The sequence below is a fragment of the Dermacentor albipictus genome, chromosome 1, assembly GCF_038994185.2.
Source record: "Dermacentor albipictus isolate Rhodes 1998 colony chromosome 1, USDA_Dalb.pri_finalv2, whole genome shotgun sequence".
NCBI classification, from domain to species: domain Eukaryota; kingdom Metazoa; phylum Arthropoda; class Arachnida; order Ixodida; family Ixodidae; genus Dermacentor; species Dermacentor albipictus.
In genome coordinates this window covers 247537182-247563560 of record NC_091821.1, presented here as the reverse complement: position 1 = coordinate 247563560, position 26379 = coordinate 247537182, and the positions used below count along the sequence as shown (strand labels likewise).

Sequence of the window (26379 nt, the reverse complement as noted above, 5' to 3'; positions counted from 1 at the left end):
CACCCTTTTGCCACACAACAATAATCATCTGTCTTGTCCGCATTTCCTTTCTCTAACGCGGTGAGCCCAGTACTTCCCTGTACATCAGATTACCTCCAAGATGGGGCGCTCTGACAGACATGCGCAGCCATGACCCTGCTAGAGGAAGAGAGGTGCGCTCACATGCCCCCCTCCCCTTGCTCGCATGGGAACACTGTGCGCATCAATCCACCATCCTTCTCGGCTCACCCTCGCAAGCTTTCCCTGGCAGCCACAGCATATGGTGCATGGGGCGCGATAGGATATTAGAGAGATTTAGCGTGTCCGGTATTCTGGTTAACACAGGCGGGCGGGGAGTCTTGCTGGGTGAGCAGAGGCGTAAATGTGAGGGGCCTGCACGTTGCAGCCACCTGGTGGCGCAGATCTCAACCAGCCTAACACAGAGCTAATATGGCTATAACCAAGTGTAAGGTTACGCTGTTGTCGAAAATTTACACTCGGAGCAAAGTAGAGTATGCTTGGTTACTGCTCTACTAGCTTTGTGTTTTTCTGGTCGAGCTCTGTGCCACCAAGTGGCTGCACTCTGCAGGCTTCTCATGTTTATGCCTCCGCCCATCCGGCAGAGCATCCTGTCCCCCTACATTTACCGGAATACCAGAGACACTAAACCTCTCTATTATCGTGCTTTTGACTTTATGCGAAACACGGCGGCAAGAGGGAGTTGTTGCTCCACTTCGGCGGCTGCTGCTCTCTGTTGTGAGGCGTGTGATTTGAGAGGTGTGTTGCAAGGAGCCTCATGTAATTCAACAACCATCTGCATCCATGGCAGCTTCTTTTTATTGCCTCTGTTTTACCTTTGTGGCGGCACTTAAGTTTAGTTATATTGAAATTGTGTATAAACACACTTCGTTGTGTTCAGGTTTAAAACACAGTAACATCTCGTTATAACAAAGTTGAAGGGGGCGGCAAAATTGCTTTGTTATATTCATTGTTGTGTGTTCTGCAATATTAATCTTTATGGGGATTTCAAGGGGAGGTTCACTTACATCGTTATATCTGTTATTTGGTTTTATCAATTTCCGTTATAGTGAGGTTTGACTGTACATGGAATTCTATAGACAAGAAGTTATGAAAGGTTCAAGACCTTGTTATGTTGAGAATTTTGTTATATTGAGGTTTATTATATCTTGGTTTATCTGTATTCTTCATTGGACTATGGAATAATGGGCATAAGCTGAGCATGGCATCTAAACTAACTGCAGTGTTTAAGAAATGTCATTATTTTCATTTATGAAGGTTAGTTTGACCTAAATTGTACCTTGTATTAAAAAAAAAAAATTGAGACATTGACTAGCCTCATCCTTTAAACCTTCCAAGAAGGGAATGTCCTCTGCAACAATATACGTCACATATAATACAATTGCCCCATGCAGAAATTTTATAGTAAAGAACACATCGTTCAAGAATCCTTGTTTTACTACATCTCAATTTCTCCCTTGTCATTGATGTGCAGTGTAAGCCCTTTTGTTTTTGCAGGTTGTGTCTGGCAGCATTAAAGCAAGGGTAAAAGATGGCTTCACTGTGCAACTTCGCTCAGGAGAATGCGCATCTCTTCCCAGGGAGCACCTGTCAGATTTTGAGCCTCACTGTGCACATCTTCATCGACTGCTTGCAGAAGGGACCAATCTCACCAACCTTGTTATTTTCAACTCCTCAGGGAACCTTGTATCCTTGCTTGTTTGAAACTATTTTACAAATGCTTTTATCTTTCTTGTCCTCTTCGATTGGTTGTGTTGACACAAGTGTTTTGTAGTGGCTGCTGTGTTGAGTCTCTTTACTCAGCACTTCATTGAATAGAGCCCATGAATAACGGACACTCGAAGTGTTTCTTGCTTTCTCTCTCTCGCAACTTGAGTATTGCCTTGCAGTATTGGTGCTAACAACCAGGGCTGGGTAAAGATACTACCATTGTACCATGATACTGATAAAAAATATTGAAGTGATAACTAATTGAAATATGATACTTGTCATTTGTGTCTTAATATACTTTGATAAGCAAGTTAATTTTTCATTATAGTACCTCCACTCTAGGGTCCTGGGAAGATTACAATAGTTGGCGTGTACTTTCTTAACTCTTTCCATCAGACTGCATTCCTTTTGAATTTACTCGGTTAAACGGACGCTATAGAGACAAATAACTTGAGCTACATTAGTAAATCACCCTTCTTCCCTTTATTGATATTCTAGTGTATTGGAATGCCCTCCTACTATTTGTCACTCGGACGCCACCATGGGGTAGAGTGGGGCAACATTATACAACTTCCAGTGTATAACGAAAGCTTCTGATGGGGGGGGGGGGGGAGAAGGGGGGGGGGCTGTATAAGGGCCCTTTAAGTCAAGCTTTTAGAAGTGTGGTTTACAATTTTGTAACTTTTTAAACACGCGTCACAGGGAGGGGTGGCTATTATTTATATATATACCATATTTGGCATGATTCTAACGCACTCTCGAATTGAATGTGCAGCCAACTTTAGCGGGCCTAAAGTGAGAAACTAACACTATACCTAAATTTAACATGCACCTGAATGTAATGTGCGCCTGATTTATAAAAGAAAAATATACGTAGCATGCCCCCACATTCACGATCAGAAAAACGAGACATGCAGAATTTATCTTCACAGAAGATTAAATGAGCTTTCGTGATGAAAGTGGTGCATCGTTATCACCATTTGTACATCATTGGTGGCGTATGCCAAGCACACAAAGTGGTACTCTTGAGCAATCACTTTTAGAGACACTGTTATCACTTTCACTAGATTTTACGTGACTTTGCATCGGACTTGTCGTAATATGCGGCCGAGAACGTTCCTGGCACTCTGTGCAGATAGCAAGCTTGGCACTGTGCCAGAAATGCTGGCGACCATCTATGCCAATGCATTTGATGCTAAGTTGCGCAGAATCTCGTGAAAGTGATGGTGTCTCCGAAAGTGATCGTAGTTGAGCATAAAGTGAACCCACAGCAACCTTCAAGAAAAACTGCCGCCATCTTGTCATGGCAATGGTGCCATGACAAGATAGGCTGTTGCCAATGCCATGAACACAGTTTTGGTTTCATATCCGTTTTAGCGCTTAGCCAATTTCTGGACCCCCCCCCCCCCCCCCCCTTATTTTTCAGGAAAAAGGTGTGCATTAGATTCATGTAAATACGGTATATTTCATTTCACTGTAAGCCCATGAGTTTCTTTTAGACATTTTGTTGCCATTATTTTTATTACACAGGTTACTGGACAAACGTGAATGAATGCTTTGCTGAGCAAAACGAGAACATGGTGATAGCAGGTTCCTGTTTTCACTTTGTCTTCCTTTTGCACATTGTCTCAAATTTCCATGCCCCGCCTTCGGAGTGTTTTCCCTGAATGCTGTGCTATTATATTTAAGGTTTCCTTAACTGAAAGCTTACAGGTGGTGTCACGGAAAACATCGCTTGTGAATGCAGCTCAGAGGGAGTTGCTTGTTTCTTGCTTTGAAGATATGGAGGTGGGTACTTCTAGAAACTGTGTGCGTGTGTGTTAGTATTCACTGCACTGTGTGTACTAAACTGCAATTTTTGTTTCAGCCAGGTACTCTTGTGTTTGGTGTCCTGTTAGCCTTTGTGAGGCATGGTATGCTCCTGGAGTTGCCTGCAGGCATTCGAGGCTTTGTTCCACTCAAGGTACGTAGCATATGAGAAATCTAGCAGCATTGCCATTTGTTGGGCGTGTTGGTAAACTGAAAGCAAGATAAGGAGACGGCTTTTTTGGATGGGTAAGATTTGGATAAGGTGGCGCAACTGTGCATGGGTTATATAGGTGTATTTCCTGAAAATCAAGTTGTTGAAGTTAGTGCATTGTGTTGTCGTCTCCCTTCCATCCTTGTTTGCTGGCGCTAAATATGCTTTGAGAAATCTAGAAATTAATTTTGCTGCAGTTTGGCAAATGTCAAGGATTGTGACTACATGCTCACTTTTTATCATAAGCATAGTTACCTGGTATGATTTGTAGGGTTTTTAACTTGGTGTTGCCCAGGTCAAAAGACCGCCAGCATTTAGTTTAATTTTTAATCACATCTGCAGAAGTGCGCTGATGTTAATAATGTTTTATGCAGACTATGATAGTTTGAGGATGTGCTTGCTTCAGTACAATAAAGCTTCGACTAGGGTTAGTTGGTGTGGCGTCTTTCTGCTTACCGCGCTATACTGTTATACGAAGGACAAAAAAGAGACAGTCACACATGTGTGTGCATGTGTGTCTGTCTCTTTATTGTTCTTCGTATAACAGTGTAGCGCAAAAAGTTGCTTCAGTAATATTTCCATGTGTGTTTCTTTATGCTGGATTATTTTTGCTGTTGTTCTTTTATTTGCAAATGCATTTATGGTATGAGTTCTTCCATCCATTATAATAACCCATGACTGTTTGTAACTAATGCATGGTAAGCACAGCTTCTCAAGGTTTACAGTTTTTAGTAAGTAGGCAGGTGGTAGGGTGCTCCATGTCACTCTTTAAAAGTTAGCTGCATGTAGTTGTTTGATGTATGATTGTCTGATGTCATGTATTCTGATCGCTGTCCATAACAGAAATACTTGCCACTGAGCAGCTGCCCCACCTTCTTTTGTGTGTGTGTGTGTGTGTGTGTGTGTGTGTGTGTGTGTTCGGGGGGGAAGAGGGGCATGGGTCTACATGGGTTCACCTCAAATAAAGGGTCTCTTTTTCCCTGCATCGTCCAATGTCTTCATATGTGCATATTTTACGTAAAAATATGCAAACAGTTCTTATAAGCCATTGTCATAATCTTGGGAATGTAGTATGACTGCTCACTCACAGTAATTGAGGTGTTTAACCTAGGGTCTCGTACATACATCATTTGTTACTGTACTTTATAGATTGCCAAAAGTTACATTGGGGAAAGTTTATGAAGGTTGTGCTGTGAAAACTTGAATATATGCTCAACTGTGATGCATATATTAAAGTGCATATATTAAAGTGTTTAAAGTATATCAAAGGTAATCTAGCTGCTTGCTGCATGATTTGGAATCTTAAGATATTTGCATGGATGGTGTCTGTATTTCTTTAGAAACTGTTTATGCAAAATGCCTCCACAAGCTCCATGTTGTTTCCTAAAAGGTCATAGGTATGTGGCCCCACCAATATTTGCCTTTCTTGATTACATTGGCACTGTCATTACTCATTACCTAAAAGGAGAATGATGTAAAATTGGTTCGGCACTTTAACCTTCATAATATGGCCCTGTGGTTGCATTCTTCTTTTGTCTCTGTGGTCACGCAGGATGTTGCAGATGAATTTCTTAGTGATGCATCCAAGTCAGGGTTTGTGATTGGCCAGTGCCTGGTAGCCAGGGTGACCAAAGTGGATTCTGAAAAACAGCAGGTCTGGTTAAGCACAAGCATTAGGAGTTGTGGTGAAAAAAACTTCGGTAGCACCATGGAGTGCCTCGCAGCACAACTTACTGATGAGGAACTTCTCTCAAGATTGGAGCGTGAGTAGCTTTTTCATATTTTTCTGTAAACTTTTGTACAAGGAGCATGATCATGTTACATAAAACATTATTAATATGGATGTGTGAACAAATACTTACCGCTCAGTATTTTTTATTGAAGCCGCACTGCCAGCTCATTCACCCTCAGTTTCCTCAAGTGATGTGTTGCTGAAGAGTTCCACCCAGATGTACTGATATAATTAGACTGGGTGAGGTGAGTCTTCACCTCAGGAAACGGGAAACGATGATGAAGCCGGGCATAGTGAGGATAAAGAAAAGTGTGAAAAGTTGTATTCACTTCATTGGTTCATGGAGGTGATTCTCATCTGAGTCTCGAGCGGTTCTTATTCACACGTGGGCCAGCACGACCTTAAATAACCTCTGGTGGTCTAGCCATCGTCGCCGTCTTCCACCGGAGCCGGTCTTTCCCTTTTGTCCATCCTTGGTGTCAGCTCGGGAAAAAGTGTAACGTCGTCTTGTCCTCTGGTTTTGTCTTCTATTCTTTTGTGTAAGCTCAGGTAAAAGCGGAGCCTGTCTTTCCCTTTTGCCCATCCTTGGTGTCAGCTCGGGTAAAAGTGGGACGTCGTCTTGACGTTCAATTTTTGCTTATATCCTTTTGTGTCAGCTCGTAAAGAACGAGGTGGCGTCGATTTCGGAGAAGAGGGCAATTATGTTGACTTGGAGAAGCCCGTTTGAATGCTTCTCACACCTGAGAGGTCTATCATAACAGTATTTATCTGTGCCATCCGGAGCATTCAGTATCCTGTAGTTCTTAAAGCCATGCACAACAAGTGCACCGGTGTAATGAAAAGCCAGCGCAGATCATAGGCGAGTAATCCAGTGCCTGCTAACCTTAGGCCCACATCGCAATGCTCTGGTGCTCTAAATGGATAAGCATAAGCATGACAACATAGTAACAGAAAAAACAAAAATAGCAGATCATTTCAATAACTTTTTCCAGTCTGTTTTTTCTAAACCAAGCAATGACGACTTTGACGCGTACCCGCCTTCCTCCCTCTCATGTTCGATGGAAGACCTGGTCGTGACTCAGGCCGGCGTGTTTAATCAATTGTTACTTTTGGATTCTAAAAAGGCTAGCGGGCCGGATGGGATTCCAACCCAGTTTTTAAAGCGATACGCTGAGTGGATATCATTTTTCTTGACAATAATCTTTACAAAGTCCCTACACACTAACTCGTTGCCACAAGATTGGCGGTGCGCAGTCGTAACACCTGTTTTTAAAAACGGCGACCGACTACTCGCAAATAATTATCGCCCAATTTCCCTGACAAGTATCAGCTGTAAACTATTAGAACATATCATAAGTAAACATATACTAACTTTCCTCGAGGATAACGCGTTCTTTTATCAATATCAGCACGGATTCCGAAGAGGGCTATCTACTATAACACAGCTCATAGAAACGATACATGATTTTAGTTCAGCCATAGATGCCCAAGAACAAATAGATGTCATTTGCGTAGATTTTGCAAAAGCATTTGACAAGGTTCCACACAGTAAATTACTTTTCAAGTTATACAGAGCAGGAATTAGCGAAACCATTCTTAAGTGGATTAAAGCCTATTTGAACAATCGCAGGCAGGTTGTGCATGTGGATGATTGTTTTTCTTCTACACTAGAAGTACTTTCTGGCGTTCCTCAAGGATCGGTTTTAGCTCCATTACTGTTCCTAATTTATATTAATGATATTAACGAGGTTACCGAATCTCCCGTAGAATTGAAGCTTTTTGCAGACGACTGTTTAATTTATTCTCGAATAACACAAGCTACCGACCAAATTAGAATAAACCGTGTCCTTCATTCCTTGCATCTTTGGTGCGAAAAATGGGACATGGAAATTAATTACACAAAATCAACTTTTACGCATATAACTAATAAGAAGACTGTGCAGCTATTTTCTTATAATATTGGAAAAAATAATCTAAAAAATGTTGATACCTTCAAGTATTTAGGTGTTACAATTGCACATAATCTGCAGTGGCATAAACATATTAATAATGTGTGCTCGACAGCTTCCCAAAAACTTTACTTTCTGCGGAAGAAATTGGAACATGCAACAAAAGATGTCAAGCTGATAGCTTACAAAACATTCATCCGCCCATCCTTGGAGTACGCTTGTGTTGTCTGGAGCCCGCACCAAAAAGTCCTAAAAGATAAACTGGAACGAATTCAAAGAATGGCCGCTCGTTTAATTTCGTCAAGATACAGAAGAAGGGATTCAGTGACGGAAATGCTGAACTCATGTGGGCTCGAGTCACTTGAAAATCGAAGGAAAAAATCAAGACTAAAGCTTTTATTTCAAATAATTCAAGGGCACTTTAAGATTAAATCAAATAGATATATTCAGCCTCCGGGAAAACGGAGCGCGAGAACAAACCACACACGATCCATCAAGCCTTACGAGTCACGTGTTGATGCTTTTCGTTTTTCTTTTTTTCCTGATGTGATCGAAATTTGGAATGGTTTGCCTGTTGAAGTTGTCGAGCAATCGGACGTGCACAAGTTCGAACGTTCTATCGACATCTTTTGTCTGGAGCACCCAACTTGATGATTATGATATATGAATTTTGTATGTTGTGCAAAATTGTACATTGTTGTACATCGTATTCCCTCCCTGTAACGACCCTCAAGCGAGGGTCAACAGTATCAATAAATAAATAAATAAATAAGAGTGCTAAAAGACACGTGAGTGATACTTGCTTGCCATGCTGGAAGTAGTGGGAAAGCACTCAAAGTAGCTCACTTGCAGCTTATGAAAGAAAGGTGCAAGCGGTTGCTGGGGGAGATTAAAGCTGCGTTATGATTTATATAGCATCATTATAGACACAACATCATGCAAAGACTGATAAATTTCAACCTACAAGTTAGGGATGGAATACCATTGTTCTGCGTGGTTTGTGATGGCACCCCTCGATGGCTTGAGTCCACACTGGCAACTCGAAGGAAGAGCCAGCGTCTAGTGGAGAAGAGCATTTATTTCGCAGCAAAGTGTCTGCCCAGGTTGCACTCAAACAACTGCCCTTGTCTCAACCCAAGCGCCCGTTTTTAAAAGCTCGGTCTATGATCAATCACCTAGTCAATCGTCACACCCTCCTGTGGAATCGCACAACAATTATAGGAACAAACAAGTACATGTACATGCCTGCTTCCTCCTGCCCCTACGAGAATGACACAACATTCCGTCAAACCTTGCATGCATTTCAAGCTGTTCACTGCCGGTGGTCACCGGTCATCATCCACTTGGGCAAGCAATTATCGGTCGTTGGTCTTCTGCAGCAGCACAGGTTGAAAGGCAGCACCCAGCGGGAATTCCTTTCCCCCTTAACGAAGATCCCACCGCTGCAGCTCGTCTCTACCAAACACGCTCTCCACACCTGCTTCGTAATCTGTCTGCACAATGGTTTAGGGAACACCATCATGGCTTTTAACATCATTTCTTTGACGACCCTCGTGCGCATTGCTGAATGACCTCGGTGCCACTGCAGCCGCATCTACAACGATGATCCTTCTTCCATAAAGACTTCTTAGAAAAACATGGCAAACCGTAGCAGGCTTTAAGAGTAGGGGCTACTCTTAAACTCTTAAACTGACTATGCGATGCCATTTGTATGTCATTACGATCATTACTTTTCCTGAATAGGGATCACAATCACGTTTTGCTGCAGTAGCTCGACATTCACCATTCACTATGAGATGCAGAGAGCATTGACACTTCACGTGGGTATAGGCTGGCAAGTTGTCCTCAATACCTGGGAATGCATCTTTCTTGGTAACTTGAGAGTTTGTTCCTTCCCGTTGTGCTTTTTGTTGTCACCAATCCATTCTGCGCCCTTCGATCACTCGAAGCTGTAGTGCCACGGCATTGTTGCTGGTAGTTTTGGCAGCCAAAATCGCTCTCTGCTTGCTGTGTCCATAGAGATGCTATTGTGAAGCTCAGCATCGGGGAAATGGGAAGTTGCTTGGCGTGTTCATTGATGTGGTATGCCATATGCAGGCATTGTTAGATACGGGACCGTTTCCTGAGCCTACTTCGAGTTCACCAGACCACATCGAATCGCACCACAGCTAATTAAGGAGCGCAGAGGCACAGATACCACATTCCTGAGGGGCGGCACGTGCAAAAAAAGTTGGTGGCCCCCGCTTCATGTGCAGCCGGTGGTGCTATTCACTGCTTGGCTCTTCCCGAAAGTAAAGTGAGAGCCTGCCACTGTGGCGGGTAAAGTGGGTCCCGAAGCAAGACGGCTGTAATGCGCCGTGACAACCTGGCGGCGTCGCCCCCATCCCTCTATGGTGACGGCGCATTGCAAGTCAGCAAGGCAAGACCGCAGGGAGAAGAAAGCCCTCGGACAAACACACGAGCAGCGACTCTCTTCGCCGGGTGTGACTCCGTCGCACGGCCGCCTACCATTGGCCGAAAATGGCATCACCTGAGCGGGCTCTCCCATTGGCCAAACGTGACGTGTCTTATTGACACCGAAGAGCTTAAAAGACGCAGACCGGGAGCAGCAGAGAGCATTCCTAGAGCATTCCTTGATTCATCTCTCTCAAACTTCTTGCGACGGGCCGCAGGGTCCGAGCTGCTGCCAGCCCGTAATGACTCTAAGACTGATAATTGACTCTCACTGTATATAATGTAAATAAACCTCCCAAGTGTTTCATCCCGACGTCCTCCTCAACTCCTACAGCATGTAGAAATGGAGGATAGAAAATGATGTCGGGCAGCGAGGCTCAGCAGGGCATTCTTCTCTGACACCACTCCTCCCTCTCTTCAAGGCATAGAGGAAACCTAGTCATAAAAAGTATAAGGGAAGGCTCATGGGAAATAGGGCCTCAGCATGTGACAAGCAAGCAATAATTTCTAGCACTGAGCGCACACACAGTATTTGGGAGAGACAAGTGGAGAGCAGGGGTGCTACTCTGGACATTAACAGAATCTGCTAAATTGCTCAAACGTCGCCATTGCAGAATTTGGTTGTTGTACACTGTAATTTTAGGTGCATGCATTTTGCAGAAACTCAAGTTCCAAGTATTGGAAGCATCATCAGAGTGACTGTGCAAGATGTGGATGAAGAGAACCAGCTTGCCCATTGCAAGGTTGTGGAAAGTGCACTATCTGCCACAGCTGAAACTGTCTCAGGTTTGTGTGTGTGTTTTTTAAACTTTGCTTGCGTTGTAGTACTTATTTTATGCTGTGTTTGTTCATACAGTCGAACTCACTTATAACGATACCGGTTTTAACAATATCTCGGTTATTACAATGAGAAGCTGCTGCACCATCGACTTTTGTATGTTTTCCATGGTGAAATAATCCACTTACTACAACACCGTCTTATTGGTTTTAACGATGAAGTCTGGCTGCTGGGTGTACGAGGTGAAAGGTAGTGAAACGTGAAACCCTTGAAAAAAAAAAGAGAGAGAAAAAAGAAAAGAAAACAAGAAATTCGAGCCACTCATTGATGGGCCGCTGCTCCAACAGCCGCCGCATGCTCATTTTCCCGCCATCTCCTCGCGGCTCTCTCTTGTTCCCTTTCCACCCCTCCGAACACGAATGGGCTGCGCCCATACCTCTGCGCCGCCTCACCCTCCAAAACACAAATGGATCATGCCAACTGCGCCGCTCGCAGGTTGCTCGCATGTTGCGCGCTGGCTTCTCATTCCGCGCAGTTCTGCGAACAGCTTAATCGCTTGCGTTCGTCTTTGTCGGTTGCGTCGAAGTCATTCCTGGCCATGCGGTTTCCCAGCTTCGCTTGACTCTCGCCGAAACGGAAGATGGCTTCTGCCTGCTGATCATCGGTAATGCACGACTTTGCCAGTGAAAAGAAAGCGCACAGCTACAGATCTGGAAACTAAGTGCTTCTAACCGATAACATAATCGTCGCAAACGTGCTTGCATTTGCATCAGATAGCGACAGCGACGGCAGCGATGACCCGATCGGGCAGGCTGCCTCAACGTTGTCCTCACAGGAGGCCCAGCAGATGATTCAGTCCCTCGGGGGCTTCCTTTTTTCGAGGAACCTTCCACTGCGCAACATGGAGCACTTGGATGCCTTGGAAAATGTTGTTGGCAAGCTTCGCCTAAAGCATGCATGGCTGATGGACTTAGGGTTTTCTCGTGCAAGCCAGTGAGAAGTACATGGTGAGATCAGATCGGAATCAGTTTTATTCAAGACAAAAAATGGGGATAATTACATGATAAGTATATACAGAAGGAGGTCCCGCAGTTAGAAACTGAAATGGGGCCTCCTGTGCATGATGACAAGAATTAATAAAACAACAATGGCAACATGTGAAAATGTTGCTTGTGGCAATGTCTCCTCAGCGTTCTAGATTTCTCAAGCTGACAGGCTGCCGCGGTGGCCTTCTCACAATTTTTAAAAGGCCCCTTTTGGGGCCACCAAAGCGATGCCTCGGCAGTGCTTGCATATCGCTTGCCACCCATGACACCTTTTTGCAGTTGTTATAGCAGTGCCATTCTTTAACGCCGACAGCCGCAGCTTGTTACACGCGATCAGAGCACCCAGGAAGCAGTTGAAGTGATTGAACACAATCAGCAGCCGAACAGAGGAAGGTGGTGGGGAGGGGCACTGGCTTCCCCACTTATATAGTTTTCTAACACCGTCTCTGCCATTCCCCCCTATTTAGATTTTTTCATGCAACCCAGTTAGAACAATCATCGATTATAACAATGGAATTTTCGTGGCACTTGAATATTGTTATAAGTGGGTTCAATTGTATTAGTTTTGCAGTGCTTATCTTATTAACATTTGCATGTATTGTAGTGTTCATTTCTTGCGGTGTTTTCTCATGATAGTTTTGCAATAACCCTACAGGAATACAGGAACAGAACATAGAACTGTTTATAACCTGTTGCGTAGTGTCAAGAGTTGTCTTTAAAGGGCCCCTCACCAGGTCTAGCCATATTAAGCTGACAAGCACAGAGCATACAATGCGCACTAATGATCGTATTTGCAAAGTATTACATCGCTACGCGCCGTGGAAAGGTCTGAAATTTCAATCCGAACAGTGTTTTCCCTTTCCCTTGTGGAGACCGTGCTCCAAGCCGGACGGTGACGTACTCGTGTCCCTGCGCCTACCTACTCGTGTCCGCGGTGTGACATCAATCACCGAGACACGTGACTTTGACAATTATCCAAGACAGCATCTGTTATAGTGTGATCTGTTGCTTGAATTGACAAATTAAAGTTTAGAGAAACAATAACACGTACAGACAGAATGTCTGCATGCTTCTTGTTTTATTTCGCACCGAAGCAAGACAGATGTATTTCCTCTTCTTCTGCTTGTTCCCATGGTCATGCAGTCACGGGCACAGGTACGATAACTATGCCACATTCTACCGTGATCCAGCACGTGATCATGCTCTGCGATCTGCTTGTGTCTGCCTCAGTATTCGTGTAGCACTGAATTGTACCGCTAGTCATGTGTCCTTGTGCACAGTGTGCAAAATTGTGTGCTGCGCGAAACGAGACAAGTGCAACAGCTCGCATCCAATGCCGTTAGCGGAAGTGCGCAGCGCTGGGGGGGGGGGGGATGAAGGCGGGGCTCGTAACGTATGCGTCACGTGATCCTCGAGGTCCGGTATGGGAGAACGAAAGGGGGCACTGGAGCTCGCCTCGTGAGACCATGGGTTCGCAGCACTGAAATATTTCTATCTCGGCTATTAATGAGCGGATTTGAAAAATTTTTGTGGCAGGACGCTCCCTAGAGGGCATGTAACAACTTCCAGCGTATAACCAAAGTTTGCTATGGGGCCTGGTGAGGGGCCCTTTAATAACAGTATGTTAAGAATTTATTCCACATGCTACTCTGTCACAGGTGTATTTATTTTTATTAGATAAAAAAATAGCTAAGCTACACTGTGAGTGCACTAATATGAAATCTTAAAAATGGCATGATCACTTTCCATGCTACTGCATAGACTAACAATATCTAGTTAATGGAGCTGATGAGCTCATTGGATACAATATACCAAAAACGTGCTTACTGATGTTTGCAAATTGGCTTTCAGGCAGCTGTTTCCACTCATTGACGATATATGTATTGACACTCCGCTTTCATTTTACTTTTAGGCAGAAACATTGCAAGTGGTAGCACACACGAGGCTGTCGTTATCCATTGCAGCACTGCACACTCAAATGTTGAGCTGTGCCTTGACCCCCAAGTTGTGCGGAGTGTCAACACAGCAAAGAGAATAAAGGCAAGGCTTTCTGCTTGTTGAAATTTACCTGCACAGCTGTCACTGTGCCAGTTTGATGTGTTTTCAGGTTTCTTGTTTTTATTTTATTTTGATAATTGTGAAGGTTGTTATAGATTTGCACTGTGCAATAAGTGTGGCTTTGCTGTCAAACACTTTTTTCTTTTAACTCTTAAAAGGATGTTCTTTGTCAAGTGCAATATATGCTATATATGAAAGGTTTGCCTTGAAATGACTCTTGCTAAGTTTTCAATTTATGGGCTATACAGTTAATACTTCTTATGGTAAAGTCATTATGAGTACAAGATTTTTACTGTATTGATGCAAACGTGTACCAAAACACTTACATAGCTGCATACATAGTATGTACAGTAGAATCTTGGCAATATGATCATTCCTGATACAAAATTGGGGATGATAGGAATTTTCAAAAGTCCTGGCCCAAATCCATTAACTTACAATGTAATAAATTTCTAATGTTGTGAAGAGTTTTTTGCTCCGTGGCAGATGATACAAACAGTCAAGCCACAGCACATTGATTGCATTCCTATTGCCACGGCGATCGACTTCACCCTGCTTTGACATTGCCCGGCCCCCAAAGAATGCTTTTGCTTTGTGCAGTATCATGTAACTTGTCGATCATTTTCAAACACCTTGCAACTTTATCAGGAGCCGGCAGTTACATGCGACCCAGTCTTGCCCCGTCAGTAAAATTGACGACATTCTCTGTATACATCTCCGTATTCCATGCATTCCGTCATCTTCAAGCCCTGATGACAAATTGAATCTTTTCTCCCTTTACACTAGTCAAATCTCACGATTAAAATTAGCTTCGCCGCTACAAAGAAATGTAAACTGATTCTCTTATCTTGCATAAATTATGTTCTTATCACCATCAGGCAGCAGCCAGGGCACAGCAACGTAAGGAACTTGAGATAACCAGGTAGATCTTGGACATGTCAGCCTCGGAACACTTCAAGTACACAGCTTGCTGCTGCCAAAATGTGCATGAAACAAGCGCGGCAGTGATTGAAATTCACATCGGCCAATGGGAGCACTTTCTGCGTGCCATGTAACTGCAGTAATGAATTGTGATGCTAGTTTTTCATTTTTGTGCCTGCTTTTGTTGCTTTTATTTCCGCATAGAGAGATGCAGTGCTGCTACTACAGTAAAAGCTTGTTCATTCGAGTTCTGTGGGGATACTACGAAAATTTGAACTAATGAAAGTCAGAGAAAAAATAGCTCAGTTAAGGCGCGTATGTAGTTTGACGTAGCGTGAGCGCGCGCGCACTCTCGTTCACACAACATCACGTTGGCGAGAACAACGTCTATAGTTCGACGCCTTGGCGCAGCCAACGTAGCTGGACGCGTCCAACGCGGTCCGAGGTGCCCGACGTCGAGATGGCTCTTGCTCTATTCGTGTGTTCTTCGCGCTGACTGCGATGACTCACAGCGTGTTGTGCGAAGAATAAAAAAAGTGCTCACGCTGCTTCGCTAATGGTTGCAGATAGCCGTTCAAAGTGGCGCGCGGGTAGAAGATCATCTGCGCATGCTCCAAAGAGAGCAGCCAACGGTGTGCGCATCGAAATATACAGGGTATGCATTCCAGCTGGCGCAGCACGTGACTGGCCGCAAGCGACGCTCACCCGCGCGCCAAGAACGTTGGACCGTACACGTGGTGCACCACCTATAGAGACGCCACTGATAGCCACCTAGCGGGCGCTTCTAACAGTACGCTCGGGAGCAGTGGCGGACGACAACCCTTTAAGGAAGGCTGGCTGAAGTTTGCTGCTGCGATTTCTCCTTTGTTCGGGTGCCAGACTGCTTCTTCTGTGGTGACAGCTGTAGGAAAAACACTGGCCTCTGTGGGAGCGGGTATGAACACGATGTTACCGCTGTTTGGGACAACCCGGTTCACATACGTGCCAGGCGTGCCCGCAGACAAATGCCATGAACCCCAATTACATGAAATGGAGCTCATGTTAAGCAGCTGCTAAATTTTGTTGAGTAATGCAATGTCTCTATCGTTTTTGTTTAATTCTACGCTTGCCGTAATGCTGCTTCTGTACCTCATAATAAGCACCCATTGTTAATGCAGACTTATATATGAAAACAAATCTGCATGGTGCAATGTCTGCACATGCCGTTGTGATCTTTCTGCCGATGAATACATGTGACATCCCTGAATAAGTGCAGTCAAAGTCGCCTCAAGAAGAGTAATTGCGAATTTATTGATGGAAATGCACACACTAGTCAACGAAGTCACCAAACGCATGGGTTAATAAGGGCGCGTGTTAGTGCTATACCACCGATGCAATTCTGCTGCATACGCAGATGAACTGCCATTCCAACTGCAGTTCTTGCAATTTTAATTTCCCCAAGGGAGTTGCTTGGAAAGGTACAAAGCTAAAGTCTGACCACCCTTTCAGTATTTTTCAGTAAATACTTTCAGTACTTACTAGAGAGAGATGCGACATGATATATTTAAAGGCAGAGCAACGCCAGCGAAAGTAGATGAGTGCTGGTGGCAAGGCTGGGTTTAATACTCTGTGGCGTAAGCATAATAAAAAAGAATTCATTTGAGTACAAAATTCACATGCATAAAGAAACTATGCTGTGAAACAAACAAATCACTTGGCATGGTAAGTCTACTCAGACAGCATTGAGGTGTGCTGACTTCCCAAACATGACGCGAACTTTTTTGCGAATATGGAACGAATATACCATATGCAGCAACTATTAGCAATTCTTGCCCTGAACTACCTATTTTCTAAACAAATTTCCCCAAAAAAACACAATATCTAAAATGCCGTTGGGCGATAAGACACTGTGATTTAGACCCTTTACAAACAAGGCAGGGTGAAAACCTTGCACCTCAAAAAAAAATCAACAACAGTTATGTATGAAGCAACTACAGTAGTAATAGTTCAACATGCGCAAAGCTCTGCATAAAATAGATGCAAAAACATGCAGTGCGCAACAGCTGGCGCCACATAAAACCAGCAATTTCAGTTCTTGCTAGCTTCAGTAACTTTAACATACAACACAATGCGCTCATGCAGTCGTGCTGCTTAGCTAGCGTAATGTGGTAAAGAAGTGGAAAACAGTAGAAGCGGCAAACGGCATTCAGAGCTTTAGTGAAATGCCTTTAAACCGTATGCTGCACTGCAGATGAACTTCGTCGCTTACCCATCTAAATATAAGGGAAAATGAGACATCCACCCAATCGTAGCAACTGCAACAAAGGAAACCCATACATGTTCCTCGAAAGAAAGGCCTCATAGTTGAAGAAATATTTGTCTAAATATGATCAAGTGGAAAAAACACCAACACGACAAAGGAAAGGATGAGAAGAAGAAATTGTCCGCCGAATGGCGGTGATCCAGTGCTACCGATGCTCCCGCTGATCAGGATTTGCGAGGAATGATTAGAACCGGATCACTGGCACGTTTTTGCCGGTATTTGAGCCCCCCACCGTGCAACAGTTCTTCGATATTCCTTGAAGCTTTGGCCACCCCACACATATGAAGGGTGTTGCTTATTTTGCTCTGAAAACGTGAATAAGATGGAGAAGCACGATCAACGATGCAGCAAACTACAGCATGCGGCTGGCTTCTTTCCCGACTATTGTGCACAAGGCCACCACCAGTGGTGCGTCCATCGGCGCGCACTATGTGCATAAACGCGCCTTGAATAAAGGCCACTGTATAATCTGGCTTAGCGATGACACACGTGCACTCTCTGCACAACGACACCACGCCAGCCAAAGCGCAGCACTCTGTAGTCTGACGCGAGGTGCAGCCATATCCGGTGTGCATCGGCGTTCCCCGGCTGCAGCCAGCGCGAGATGCGAGATGCTGCATTCCGCGACAGCCTCATCACCCAGAATGCTCTGGTGGCAGCAATTTTCGCTGCACATTACAGCGAGTTTGCAGTTTCTTAACATCCCGAAACTCCTAGGTTCGTATAAAAGGCGCATGTGTCTGGGCGGCGCACGCGGTGGACTATACAGGGGTCGGTTTTCGTGCCAATATTATGTGACGAACCTGGTGTCACCAACCTCTGCCGGCACTGGCTGACGCGCATGCTGTGCTGGACTATAAAGTGGCCTTACCCCTTTGATGGTCAATGACATAAATATACGGCGCCCCGAACAAGTCTGCAAATGGACGATGCCGTATATTTACGGCGCCGTCTGTATGTTTAAAAAGCGCGCCAAGTTCCTAATTTTTTTCTTTTTCAATGCGTGCGTGTGCATTGAAAATGCATGCTTGTTAATGTGCTTGTTAATGCGTACGCATTAACAAGGTTTTACTGTATCTCTGAACTCTCCTGTTTATGGTGATAACGAGATGGCGGCACTGCATCAACAGAAAGCCGCGCTCACACGATTAGCGGGTGTGATAGCACCACCCAATGCCTGATTTTCTTGGTTTTGAAGATACTAAAAAAATGTTTTTCTCAAATTCTGCTATGTATTTCTTTGAAATATTTTGCCATGAGATAAAGGAAGGTCTTAGGATTGCGGGGAAAGAAATATAAGAAATAGGAAATTTTTAAGCAAGTCTTCCCATTTTACTGCCACAAGACCTCCTAATTTTTTTTCTTTTTTTTTTTTTGCAATACGTATTTCAGGTAATATGAATTTTAGTGTTGTCTCGAGAGATTTGGTATCATTGAGATTCTGCTGTACCTTGGTGTTCAAGGGTGCGGGATAAAATCCCGGCCATGGCGACCGCATTCCAATGGGGATGACATGCAAAAACTACCGTGTACCATGCATTGGGTGCATGGGAAAGAAGCCCAAGTGGTCAAGATTATTCCGGAGTGGAAAACCCAGAATTTACTTTTTATGTACTTTGGCCCATTTGGGATCAGGATATACGGCGTTATTTTTATTTTTATTCTTTTAAGCTCTGACATTGATACAGCCAAAATAGGGGCATGAAGTTCATAGCAAATAAATTTCATGAGACCAGTGACTTTAGTGATAAAATGTGTGGTACAGCGTAGGCCGCTTATAACTTAAGTTGCTGGAGTCTTGAATATCCTCACTATAAGTGGTGCTGCACTATAACCAAAACATTTTACAAAGGCTGTATACGTATAAAACATGTAGACCAAGTAGCCGCATGTATTCGAGAATCATGGGACCCGGACGTTTGCATTCGTTTAAATTTATATACGTTGGAAGATTGTCAGAGAACCCGCGGTCTACAACAAGTAGACACATGAGCACAGAAAAAAAAAAAAATAAAGAAAGATGCACCAGAGGAAAGTGAGTCGGCAACTAATAACCTTTTCAGCTGATGCTCTTACGCTTTTCCTCACGCCTACAACATACGGCGCTGTGAGGCGCGCTATGATGTTATGTCCACTTCACCATGATGGCAGAAGTTCGCCAGGTGCGTCCCTGTAATTGCTGTCACAATAAAAGCACAATCTTAAAGAGCGGCTTCTGAAACCAGCTTCAAGTGCATTTGCACTGTACAGGGGCACCGTGGCTCTCGGGTACACAGTGAAAGGATCATGGTTTCTCCTCGAACAGTGTTTCTCTCTTATTTATTCCATTCTTACGCATGTGTCAACAGATTTTATGCAGTGAGTGCAAAAGGTGCATGGGCATTGGAAGGAAGGGCATTTAGCCACAGTTTGATTGAGACCATGACAAACTTGGTATAGTTCAGTAAATCAAATCAAATAGATTTTTTCCAGTGATTTTTTAGGAAAACAGTCTTGTAAAATAGAAATTTTTGTGGTATCAGTGCTTCCTGTGTGCCCCAATGGCTTGTCATTGGTGAAGCTGGACCAGCTGGTGTCCTGTGTCTTTCTAGCCTGTTCAACGGCGTGTCCAGTCTGGTCGAGTTCTCCTTGTGAAGCCCAACCATGCGGTGGTTCTTCTGCTGTCTGGCCACTTGTGCCTGGTGCCTACCAAGAGTCATTTCAACTCCACCTTTCATTTGCCCCTGGAGAAAGGAACCATTGCTTCAGTGTGGACTTGGAAGTGAGTGTGGCAGTTACATGATGACTACCAGTTCTGTGTCAGATCTTTACTGCTCAGCTGCCATGTATAGTCTTAAAATGAAGAAATTCTCAACTGTAATTTTGTACCCCTTTCTCTTTCCTGTTCCAAATCATTGTAGACTACTGACCTTTTGCAGCTAAAACCAAGAATTGAAAGATGTATGTAATTTCACTGTTTTTCGGTTTAAACTTCAAGCTTTAAACTACTGTGGAACCTAGTTATAACAAAGTCGCATTTGACACAATACCTTCGTTGTAACCAATATTTGCACTAGTGGCTTCGATTAATGCTGTTTCAAACACGCAGTCATGGCAAAAGGTCTGCAAAATCGGATGGCGAACGGTTTTAGTGTCAGAAATTTCATTGCAATAAATAAAAACGAGGCACCAGAATTTTTTATTGTTACGTTGTGGTGCTGGTCATGGCATTACGTTGTGGTGCTGGGTGTTGTGATCATTGTTTAAGTTTGGCATGCGCCTGAGCACGCCATGCAGCAGAGGCAATGGCAGCAATGTGCTTCAAGATGCTTACAATGTCGCGTACAAGTTGTCGCATATTGAGAGGCTGCGATGGTAACCCAGTGATGCTGCCAGCCGAAGTGGCTGAACTTTTTCATAGTGCGTCGGAGGATGAGGCCTTCTATAATGTCAATTGAAGTGCAATAAATGTTGGTTTCTTGCACCTAAGAAGAGTGTTGGATCAAGTTTTAATCTGCTAGAACTTGCAGCTTGGAAAAAGTAGGCTGATGATGATGATACACAGTGCACCTTATATAACATTTTTTTCTTTGAGAGTCGCAAAAAGTAGGGGATGCATCTGATACAAATGTGTGACTTGTACACTGGAAAGTACATTATATATTGTGCTAGCGGTACATATTTTTAGAGAGGAGGGCGATGCTTTAGGATTTAGGCTCAGTGGAATAGAATATCCTTTAGTAGTCTCACGTTGTCTTCCTTCAAGCCTTCATCCCTATCTTTTTTTTCATAACATATACACTATTATGCCCACCACTAATAACCAAGAAAGCTAAGCACGAACATCTATTCTCTGCTTTGGCTATTTCGGTAGTCTGGGATTATGAATATGTTGTCATCCAAGGGCTTGCCTATTCTAAAGCTGTTCTGCAATTCTCCCAATTTCTCATTCTCTTCGGCCCATGCTTGAAAATTCAGTTTTATGGCTTGCATCGTTAAAGATAAATTGGAAGAGGGGTAACGTCTCGAAACTGCACAGTTAGTTAATAGGGACGTTGTAGTGGAAAGCTCAGGAATAATTTTGACTGCTTGGTGTTTTTTAATGTGCACCTAACTTTAAGTACACAAGAATTTTTGCCTTTCACCCCCATCAAAACACGCCCCCACCACAGTGGCTGAGAATCGAACCCGCAACCTTGTGATTAGCAGCAGAACCGCATAGATACTGAGCCACCGCAGTGGGTGCCTTGCATTCTTAACCTTTGTACCATGGATGATATTGTATTTGTTCTATAGTACTAGCGTTTGTTCTGTCTCTTTTTCTCTTTTTTTTTATTTCCTTTCCTTAAAATCTATAATTTGGTTAATTCTAGTTCTTTGCAAAGAATCTGGCATTTGCTTGACCTGTTTAAAGTCACTAATGTTAAAAAAGTATTAGGGACATAATGGGGCATATAATGCAAAAGTGTTATATGCCCCATTACGCGAAAATGTGTTGTAGTCGGCATGACCGAAAGATGGTACCAAAAATGGCCAACAGTGCAAAGAGTAAAACCATGTCAAAAGTGCTCGGATTGACGTCAAATTTCTCATTGAGGTTCCTGTAAACAAAGTAAATGAACGGCCTTGAAAAAAAAAAAAAAATTTCATACATGTCGGCCATTTCATACATTTTGGGTGGGAATCGAACCCTGGCCTCTGCGGTGCGAGACGAGCACGCTTCCTTGACAACACAGTGGCTGCACGGTTCTGGCTGACTAAAGGCGTGCTTAGTGCGTACGTCATTAGGCATGTAACGGCGCAGCCAGTGGGGAGAAGGCGGCACCCTTCATGGGTGTGACGTTCCGAGGTCTACGAATGGTATAATGCTTTTTCATTTGCGCACGTAAGTAGTCTTAAGTGTCTTTGCCGGTCTTATTTATTTTTATTTTATTTTGGCGGGGAAGGAGGACCTTGTTTATTAATTATCCTCATCAATATTTCTCTGGGTCCGGTTGCCGTGTAGCTCGCTATTTTCTGTCCCAACTTTTTTCACTTGAGGTTCTTCATGATCAGTTAATTCTCTTTCTGGATCAGTCTTACTTCTCTGCCTCTCCTAGATTGCTCCATGAAGATTTTCATTAAAAGCACTGCTTATGAAAAAAAAAACAATGACTGAAACCAGTTAAAAATTTCTCAGTGTAAATGTAGACTTGGTGTATAAGTTGGCATGTCATGAATTCATGACACTGAGCATTGAAGGGTTAAAGGTAGATGTTGCACAAGTGGCTGTAACAGATAGCATGGTTCAGAAAGTTAATTCACCATTGAGGGATGGTAGTTGCATGAAGAAAACAAGCCCATCTAACAAAGTTGTTTCTTGTGCTAGTGTCGTCAGTGATGTCCATGATGCTCTTAGCAATGTTTCTGGCACATTCCTCCTTGTATTCGATGTTGAGAACATTAAAAAAAAAAATAAAGCAGGCCACAACAAAAGATGCATATTTTGATTCTTTGCTAGTCATTTTTGTTGCACAACTTCAAAACCTCATTTGTGCCATCTTAATAAGCTCACTTTGGTATTTCTTATTTTGTCAACAGGCTTTGCGGAAATGTCATTGTTGGCTGCACAAAGGCCACTGCCGACCGCTTTGGACACATGGAAGCAGCCAAATTGCACACCAGAAAGGAAAAAGGAGGATCTACAAGTGACATTGGGGTGCAACTATGGAAAGATTCATGTCCAGGTGGAGCTAAATTAATTCCCAACAAAGGTAGTGAAGCACTGCTTGATGTGAAGACACAGCAACGTAAGCGAAAGAACTCCCAAGCTGAGCAAGGCAGTAGCATGGATGATTCTGGTATTGACAAAGGCAAGAACCTGAGCAGCAGAGGTGCTATTGAAGATGATTCAGTAAGTTTTTACCAATATGACTCAGACTTGAGCACTGTGTGTGGCACTTTGAATGTGTGATAAAATTATTGCGCATGCTCATTCTGGGAAAAGAGATGCAAGTCATGTTAGTAGAGGTCTGAGGACATAGCTTCTCTCTCTCTTTTTTTTAGAGAGAGAGAGAGAGAGCAGCTGCATAGTTTTAGACTCTCAAGAATAAGAAACACTTAGGTGAATTGAAAGCTAACATTGCCTGCTGTTAAAGGGATCAGTAACGAAATTTAAGGGTCTCTCTCTTTCTATCTCTTTATGCATTGGAAAGCTCATTGTCATAAAGAAGTATGAACACTTGAGTTTGAAAATGTGAACATTTTCAGGCTGATTTTTCTATTTGCAAAATGTCTTGACCTTACTGTGCATGCACGTCAGCAACACTTATCACTGAGTGTTGGCTCTTAGTGACTGAAGACATTCATGGACAAGTACTGGTTCAAGGCAGTGATGTCTTATGAGGGCTGAATTTGACCATGGACTAATGTGAAAGGCGCTTAAATTCTTATTGAAGTTTGAAGGGAAGTTTCCATAGTGAACGAGACCTTAGCCTGATCTTCCTTTCTCTTACCTACTTCCCCAAACATGCTTTGAGCCATCATTTAAATATACAATTCTCTCTCTTGTAATTTTCTGAACTGAAAAGGATGCAGCTCTGACAGAAATAAAAAAGGAATTTCTGTTAAGCCCCACAAAAAAAGGGAAGCCAAAATGGTTATAAAATGACGTATTGCGTGCACTAGTTTCAGATGGCCTTTTTGCATTTCGCTTGACCAGAAATTAAAATGAGATTTTAAAGAGGTCTTGAATGACCCTTCGCGCTTAATAAAAAAAAACAGGCTGCGGATAGCATACGCTGCTGTGCTCACAAGTGGGCTGCGACATCACCTTTTTCTCAAACATGCTTTTTTCTTACGAGGCCTGCACATCACCTGTTTCAAAGCTGCCGGTGGCTTGCACATGTTGTCATACCCAAGATTCCATAGATTGCTATTGGCTGATAGCTGACATTAATCAAGAAGTGTGTTTGGGTCAGTTCACTTCTTCCGACTGTTACTGTGTGTATTTATTGACGCTGCTTAAAAATAAGCAGGCTAAATTTCGATAAGAATTACATACTTCCGGAAAAAACCTGCTATATATATATATATATATATATATATATATATATATATATATTGCCTGCTCACACTCGGCCACCCGCGTAGGAATTTAATGTTGGCCACATTGCTTGTCAGTGTAGTAGCCGTTGGGTCTCGCTGATTTCGATTAGTTTTACACACTCAACTAGCCTAGAACCACGCGAAACATGTGGTCTGGTCACACTTGTGCTTGCCAACATGCTCTCATTCTGGCCGCTCTAGACACCCTGGCAGACATCATTTCGCATTAAGCTATTGATAGCACTTCAAAATGCGCAATTCGGATTTGACTACTATCCGTCAGTCTAGCTGGTGCTAGACAAAGCCGGTCCGCACGTAGCGTAGACACCGTAGCCTCCGTCGGTGCCGTGACGAGCCTGATTTACTGCGCTTGCTGCGGCTGAGGGCAACCGCATGCTCCGAGTGGTCTCTGTTGTCGGGGGACGTGGCTCCAGTGCTGCATAGCGAGCAAGCCCAAGCACCAACATCCGCCTTTAACAGGCTGTCTGCGTTCTGAGTTGCACACCTTCTAGTGGTGTCAAGATCATAATTGGAGCTTGTTACGTTGGGAATCCTTTCAATGTAAGTCCGCAGTGCAGAATCCATCGCTACCTGATGTGGGTGCTGCCGACGTACTCGCACAAGCTAACAAAAAGACAATGTTTCATTTGACCCTCAGAAATTATGTGATTGCTGTAGAAGTAAGCTTGAAAGGAAATGTGTTAGTTGCAACTTGGTGCGATGAAACAGCCGCACGTAGTTACCAAGTACACTGTAGCACAGCAAAGAGATTACCGTATTTACTCGCATAATGATCGCACTTTTTTTGTCAGAAAAATTGACGCAAATTCAGGGGTGCGATCATTACGCGGGTTAAACTTCCCGCGAAAAAAAAAAAATTTTTTTTTTCGCCCCGCGTTTGCTGCGGGATGCGAGATTGCGGGTGCGGGACACCAAAACAAAAATGGCGGCCGGCGGAGCAAGCTGAGCGCGCCGAACGCGATTTTTTTTTCTTCTCGTGAGTACATTACGTGTATTGAAACAGTTTCCTCCGTATCAGTGATGAATAATATCGTTAATATCGGCAAGTTTGCGGCAGTAACGTAGCCATGTCCACTTTGAGGGGACAGAAACAGGTGGGCGCGCTTAGCTGCCAGTGACATAGAAATGCATAGGCGACGTGCTGCGGAAACTGTGTCTTCACTACTATCCTAATACGGCACGTTTCCGCTAAGGGTGGGCGAATATCTTAGCTGTGTTACAAGCGTCGGCGTCTGAATAGGGAACACTTTTAAAGTATCAGAGTAAACGTGGCTACTATCATTGCCGCGCGCGATTTGTTGCGTGCTCACGAGTGCAAAAGCAGATGAAAAGAATCGAAATGCGCCTTTATTGTTTTTGTTGACATCAACCATTATAAAGCCAACCCATAATAAAGGCAAGTTTGGTTGTACCTCATTTTGTCATAGATGTGCGGAAAGTGATGCAGTAATGAAATGAGGCATCTACTTAATGTTTGGTGCGTGCAGGCCGCTTGACTTGTCTTGAAGAGTCGTTCGCGTAGCATTCGACAGATGGTAAGCGCGATCATTATTAGCTAGACTTGGCACACGACATATCGCTGCGGCAAGTTCGGGGTGCGATCATTACGCGGGAAATAAAAAAAATCTAATTTTGACGACAAAATTTAGGGGTGCGATTATTACGCGAGTGCGATCATTATGCGAGTAAATACGGTAGATGCCATGAACTCAACCATAAGCTTAGGGATAGCCTCCAAGTTTGGTGTGTCATAGGCACAAAATTCGGTAGTGGTAGTGGTCTACATGAATGTCCGAAATCAAATTTGAACTACATACACTGAGAAAATTTGAGAAAAATTGAAACTCCGTAAAAAATAGCCTATATTCATTATTTCAGCTATAGCAAATAATTTTCCTGAAGTGCATGCAATAATTACTCAGAGAAAGCAAAGACAATGGAATGAATGCATTGTTTCCTTCTATGAAAGATTGCTAGTCTGATAATTGTGGAAAACATCACTCGGTGCCCGAGTCACTCTCATTGGACACACTCCCATTAGAATTGATTGAGACTGCTTTCACATTCCAATTTGATTGGTAGACGACTTTGTAAACACGTTTACTTGCAAGTCTGTTGCAAAGCTTCTTGTGAACATTTCCAAACAAAAACCAGTCTCATTCACTACTGGCAGATGATGGAGGCATCTGTAGTGCCCTAGAAGCTATAGCTGTCAGCGGCTGATTAGTGCAAAGGCCTTACTACCAGGTTGATGATACCACGTGCTTTGTTGAGTCCCAGATGCCAGTCCTGGACCAAAACTCAA

The 26379-nt window shown here is 43.5% G+C and overlaps 1 protein-coding gene across 1 annotated transcript in view; it reads left to right on the top strand.

Annotated features, from left to right (window-relative positions):
- Rrp5 (Ribosomal RNA Processing 5) overlaps positions 1-26379 on the top strand; it is a 105286-nt gene that overhangs the window by 39618 nt on the left and 39289 nt on the right. The window contains exons 14-21 of the mRNA XM_065429856.1: positions 1516-1704; positions 3442-3516; positions 3596-3691; positions 5301-5511; positions 10544-10669; positions 13620-13747; positions 19580-19749; positions 22548-22860. Of these exons, the coding sequence (XP_065285928.1) occupies positions 1516-1704; positions 3442-3516; positions 3596-3691; positions 5301-5511; positions 10544-10669; positions 13620-13747; positions 19580-19749; positions 22548-22860 (1308 nt within the window). The remainder of the gene's footprint in view (positions 1-1515; positions 1705-3441; positions 3517-3595; positions 3692-5300; positions 5512-10543; positions 10670-13619; positions 13748-19579; positions 19750-22547; positions 22861-26379) is intronic.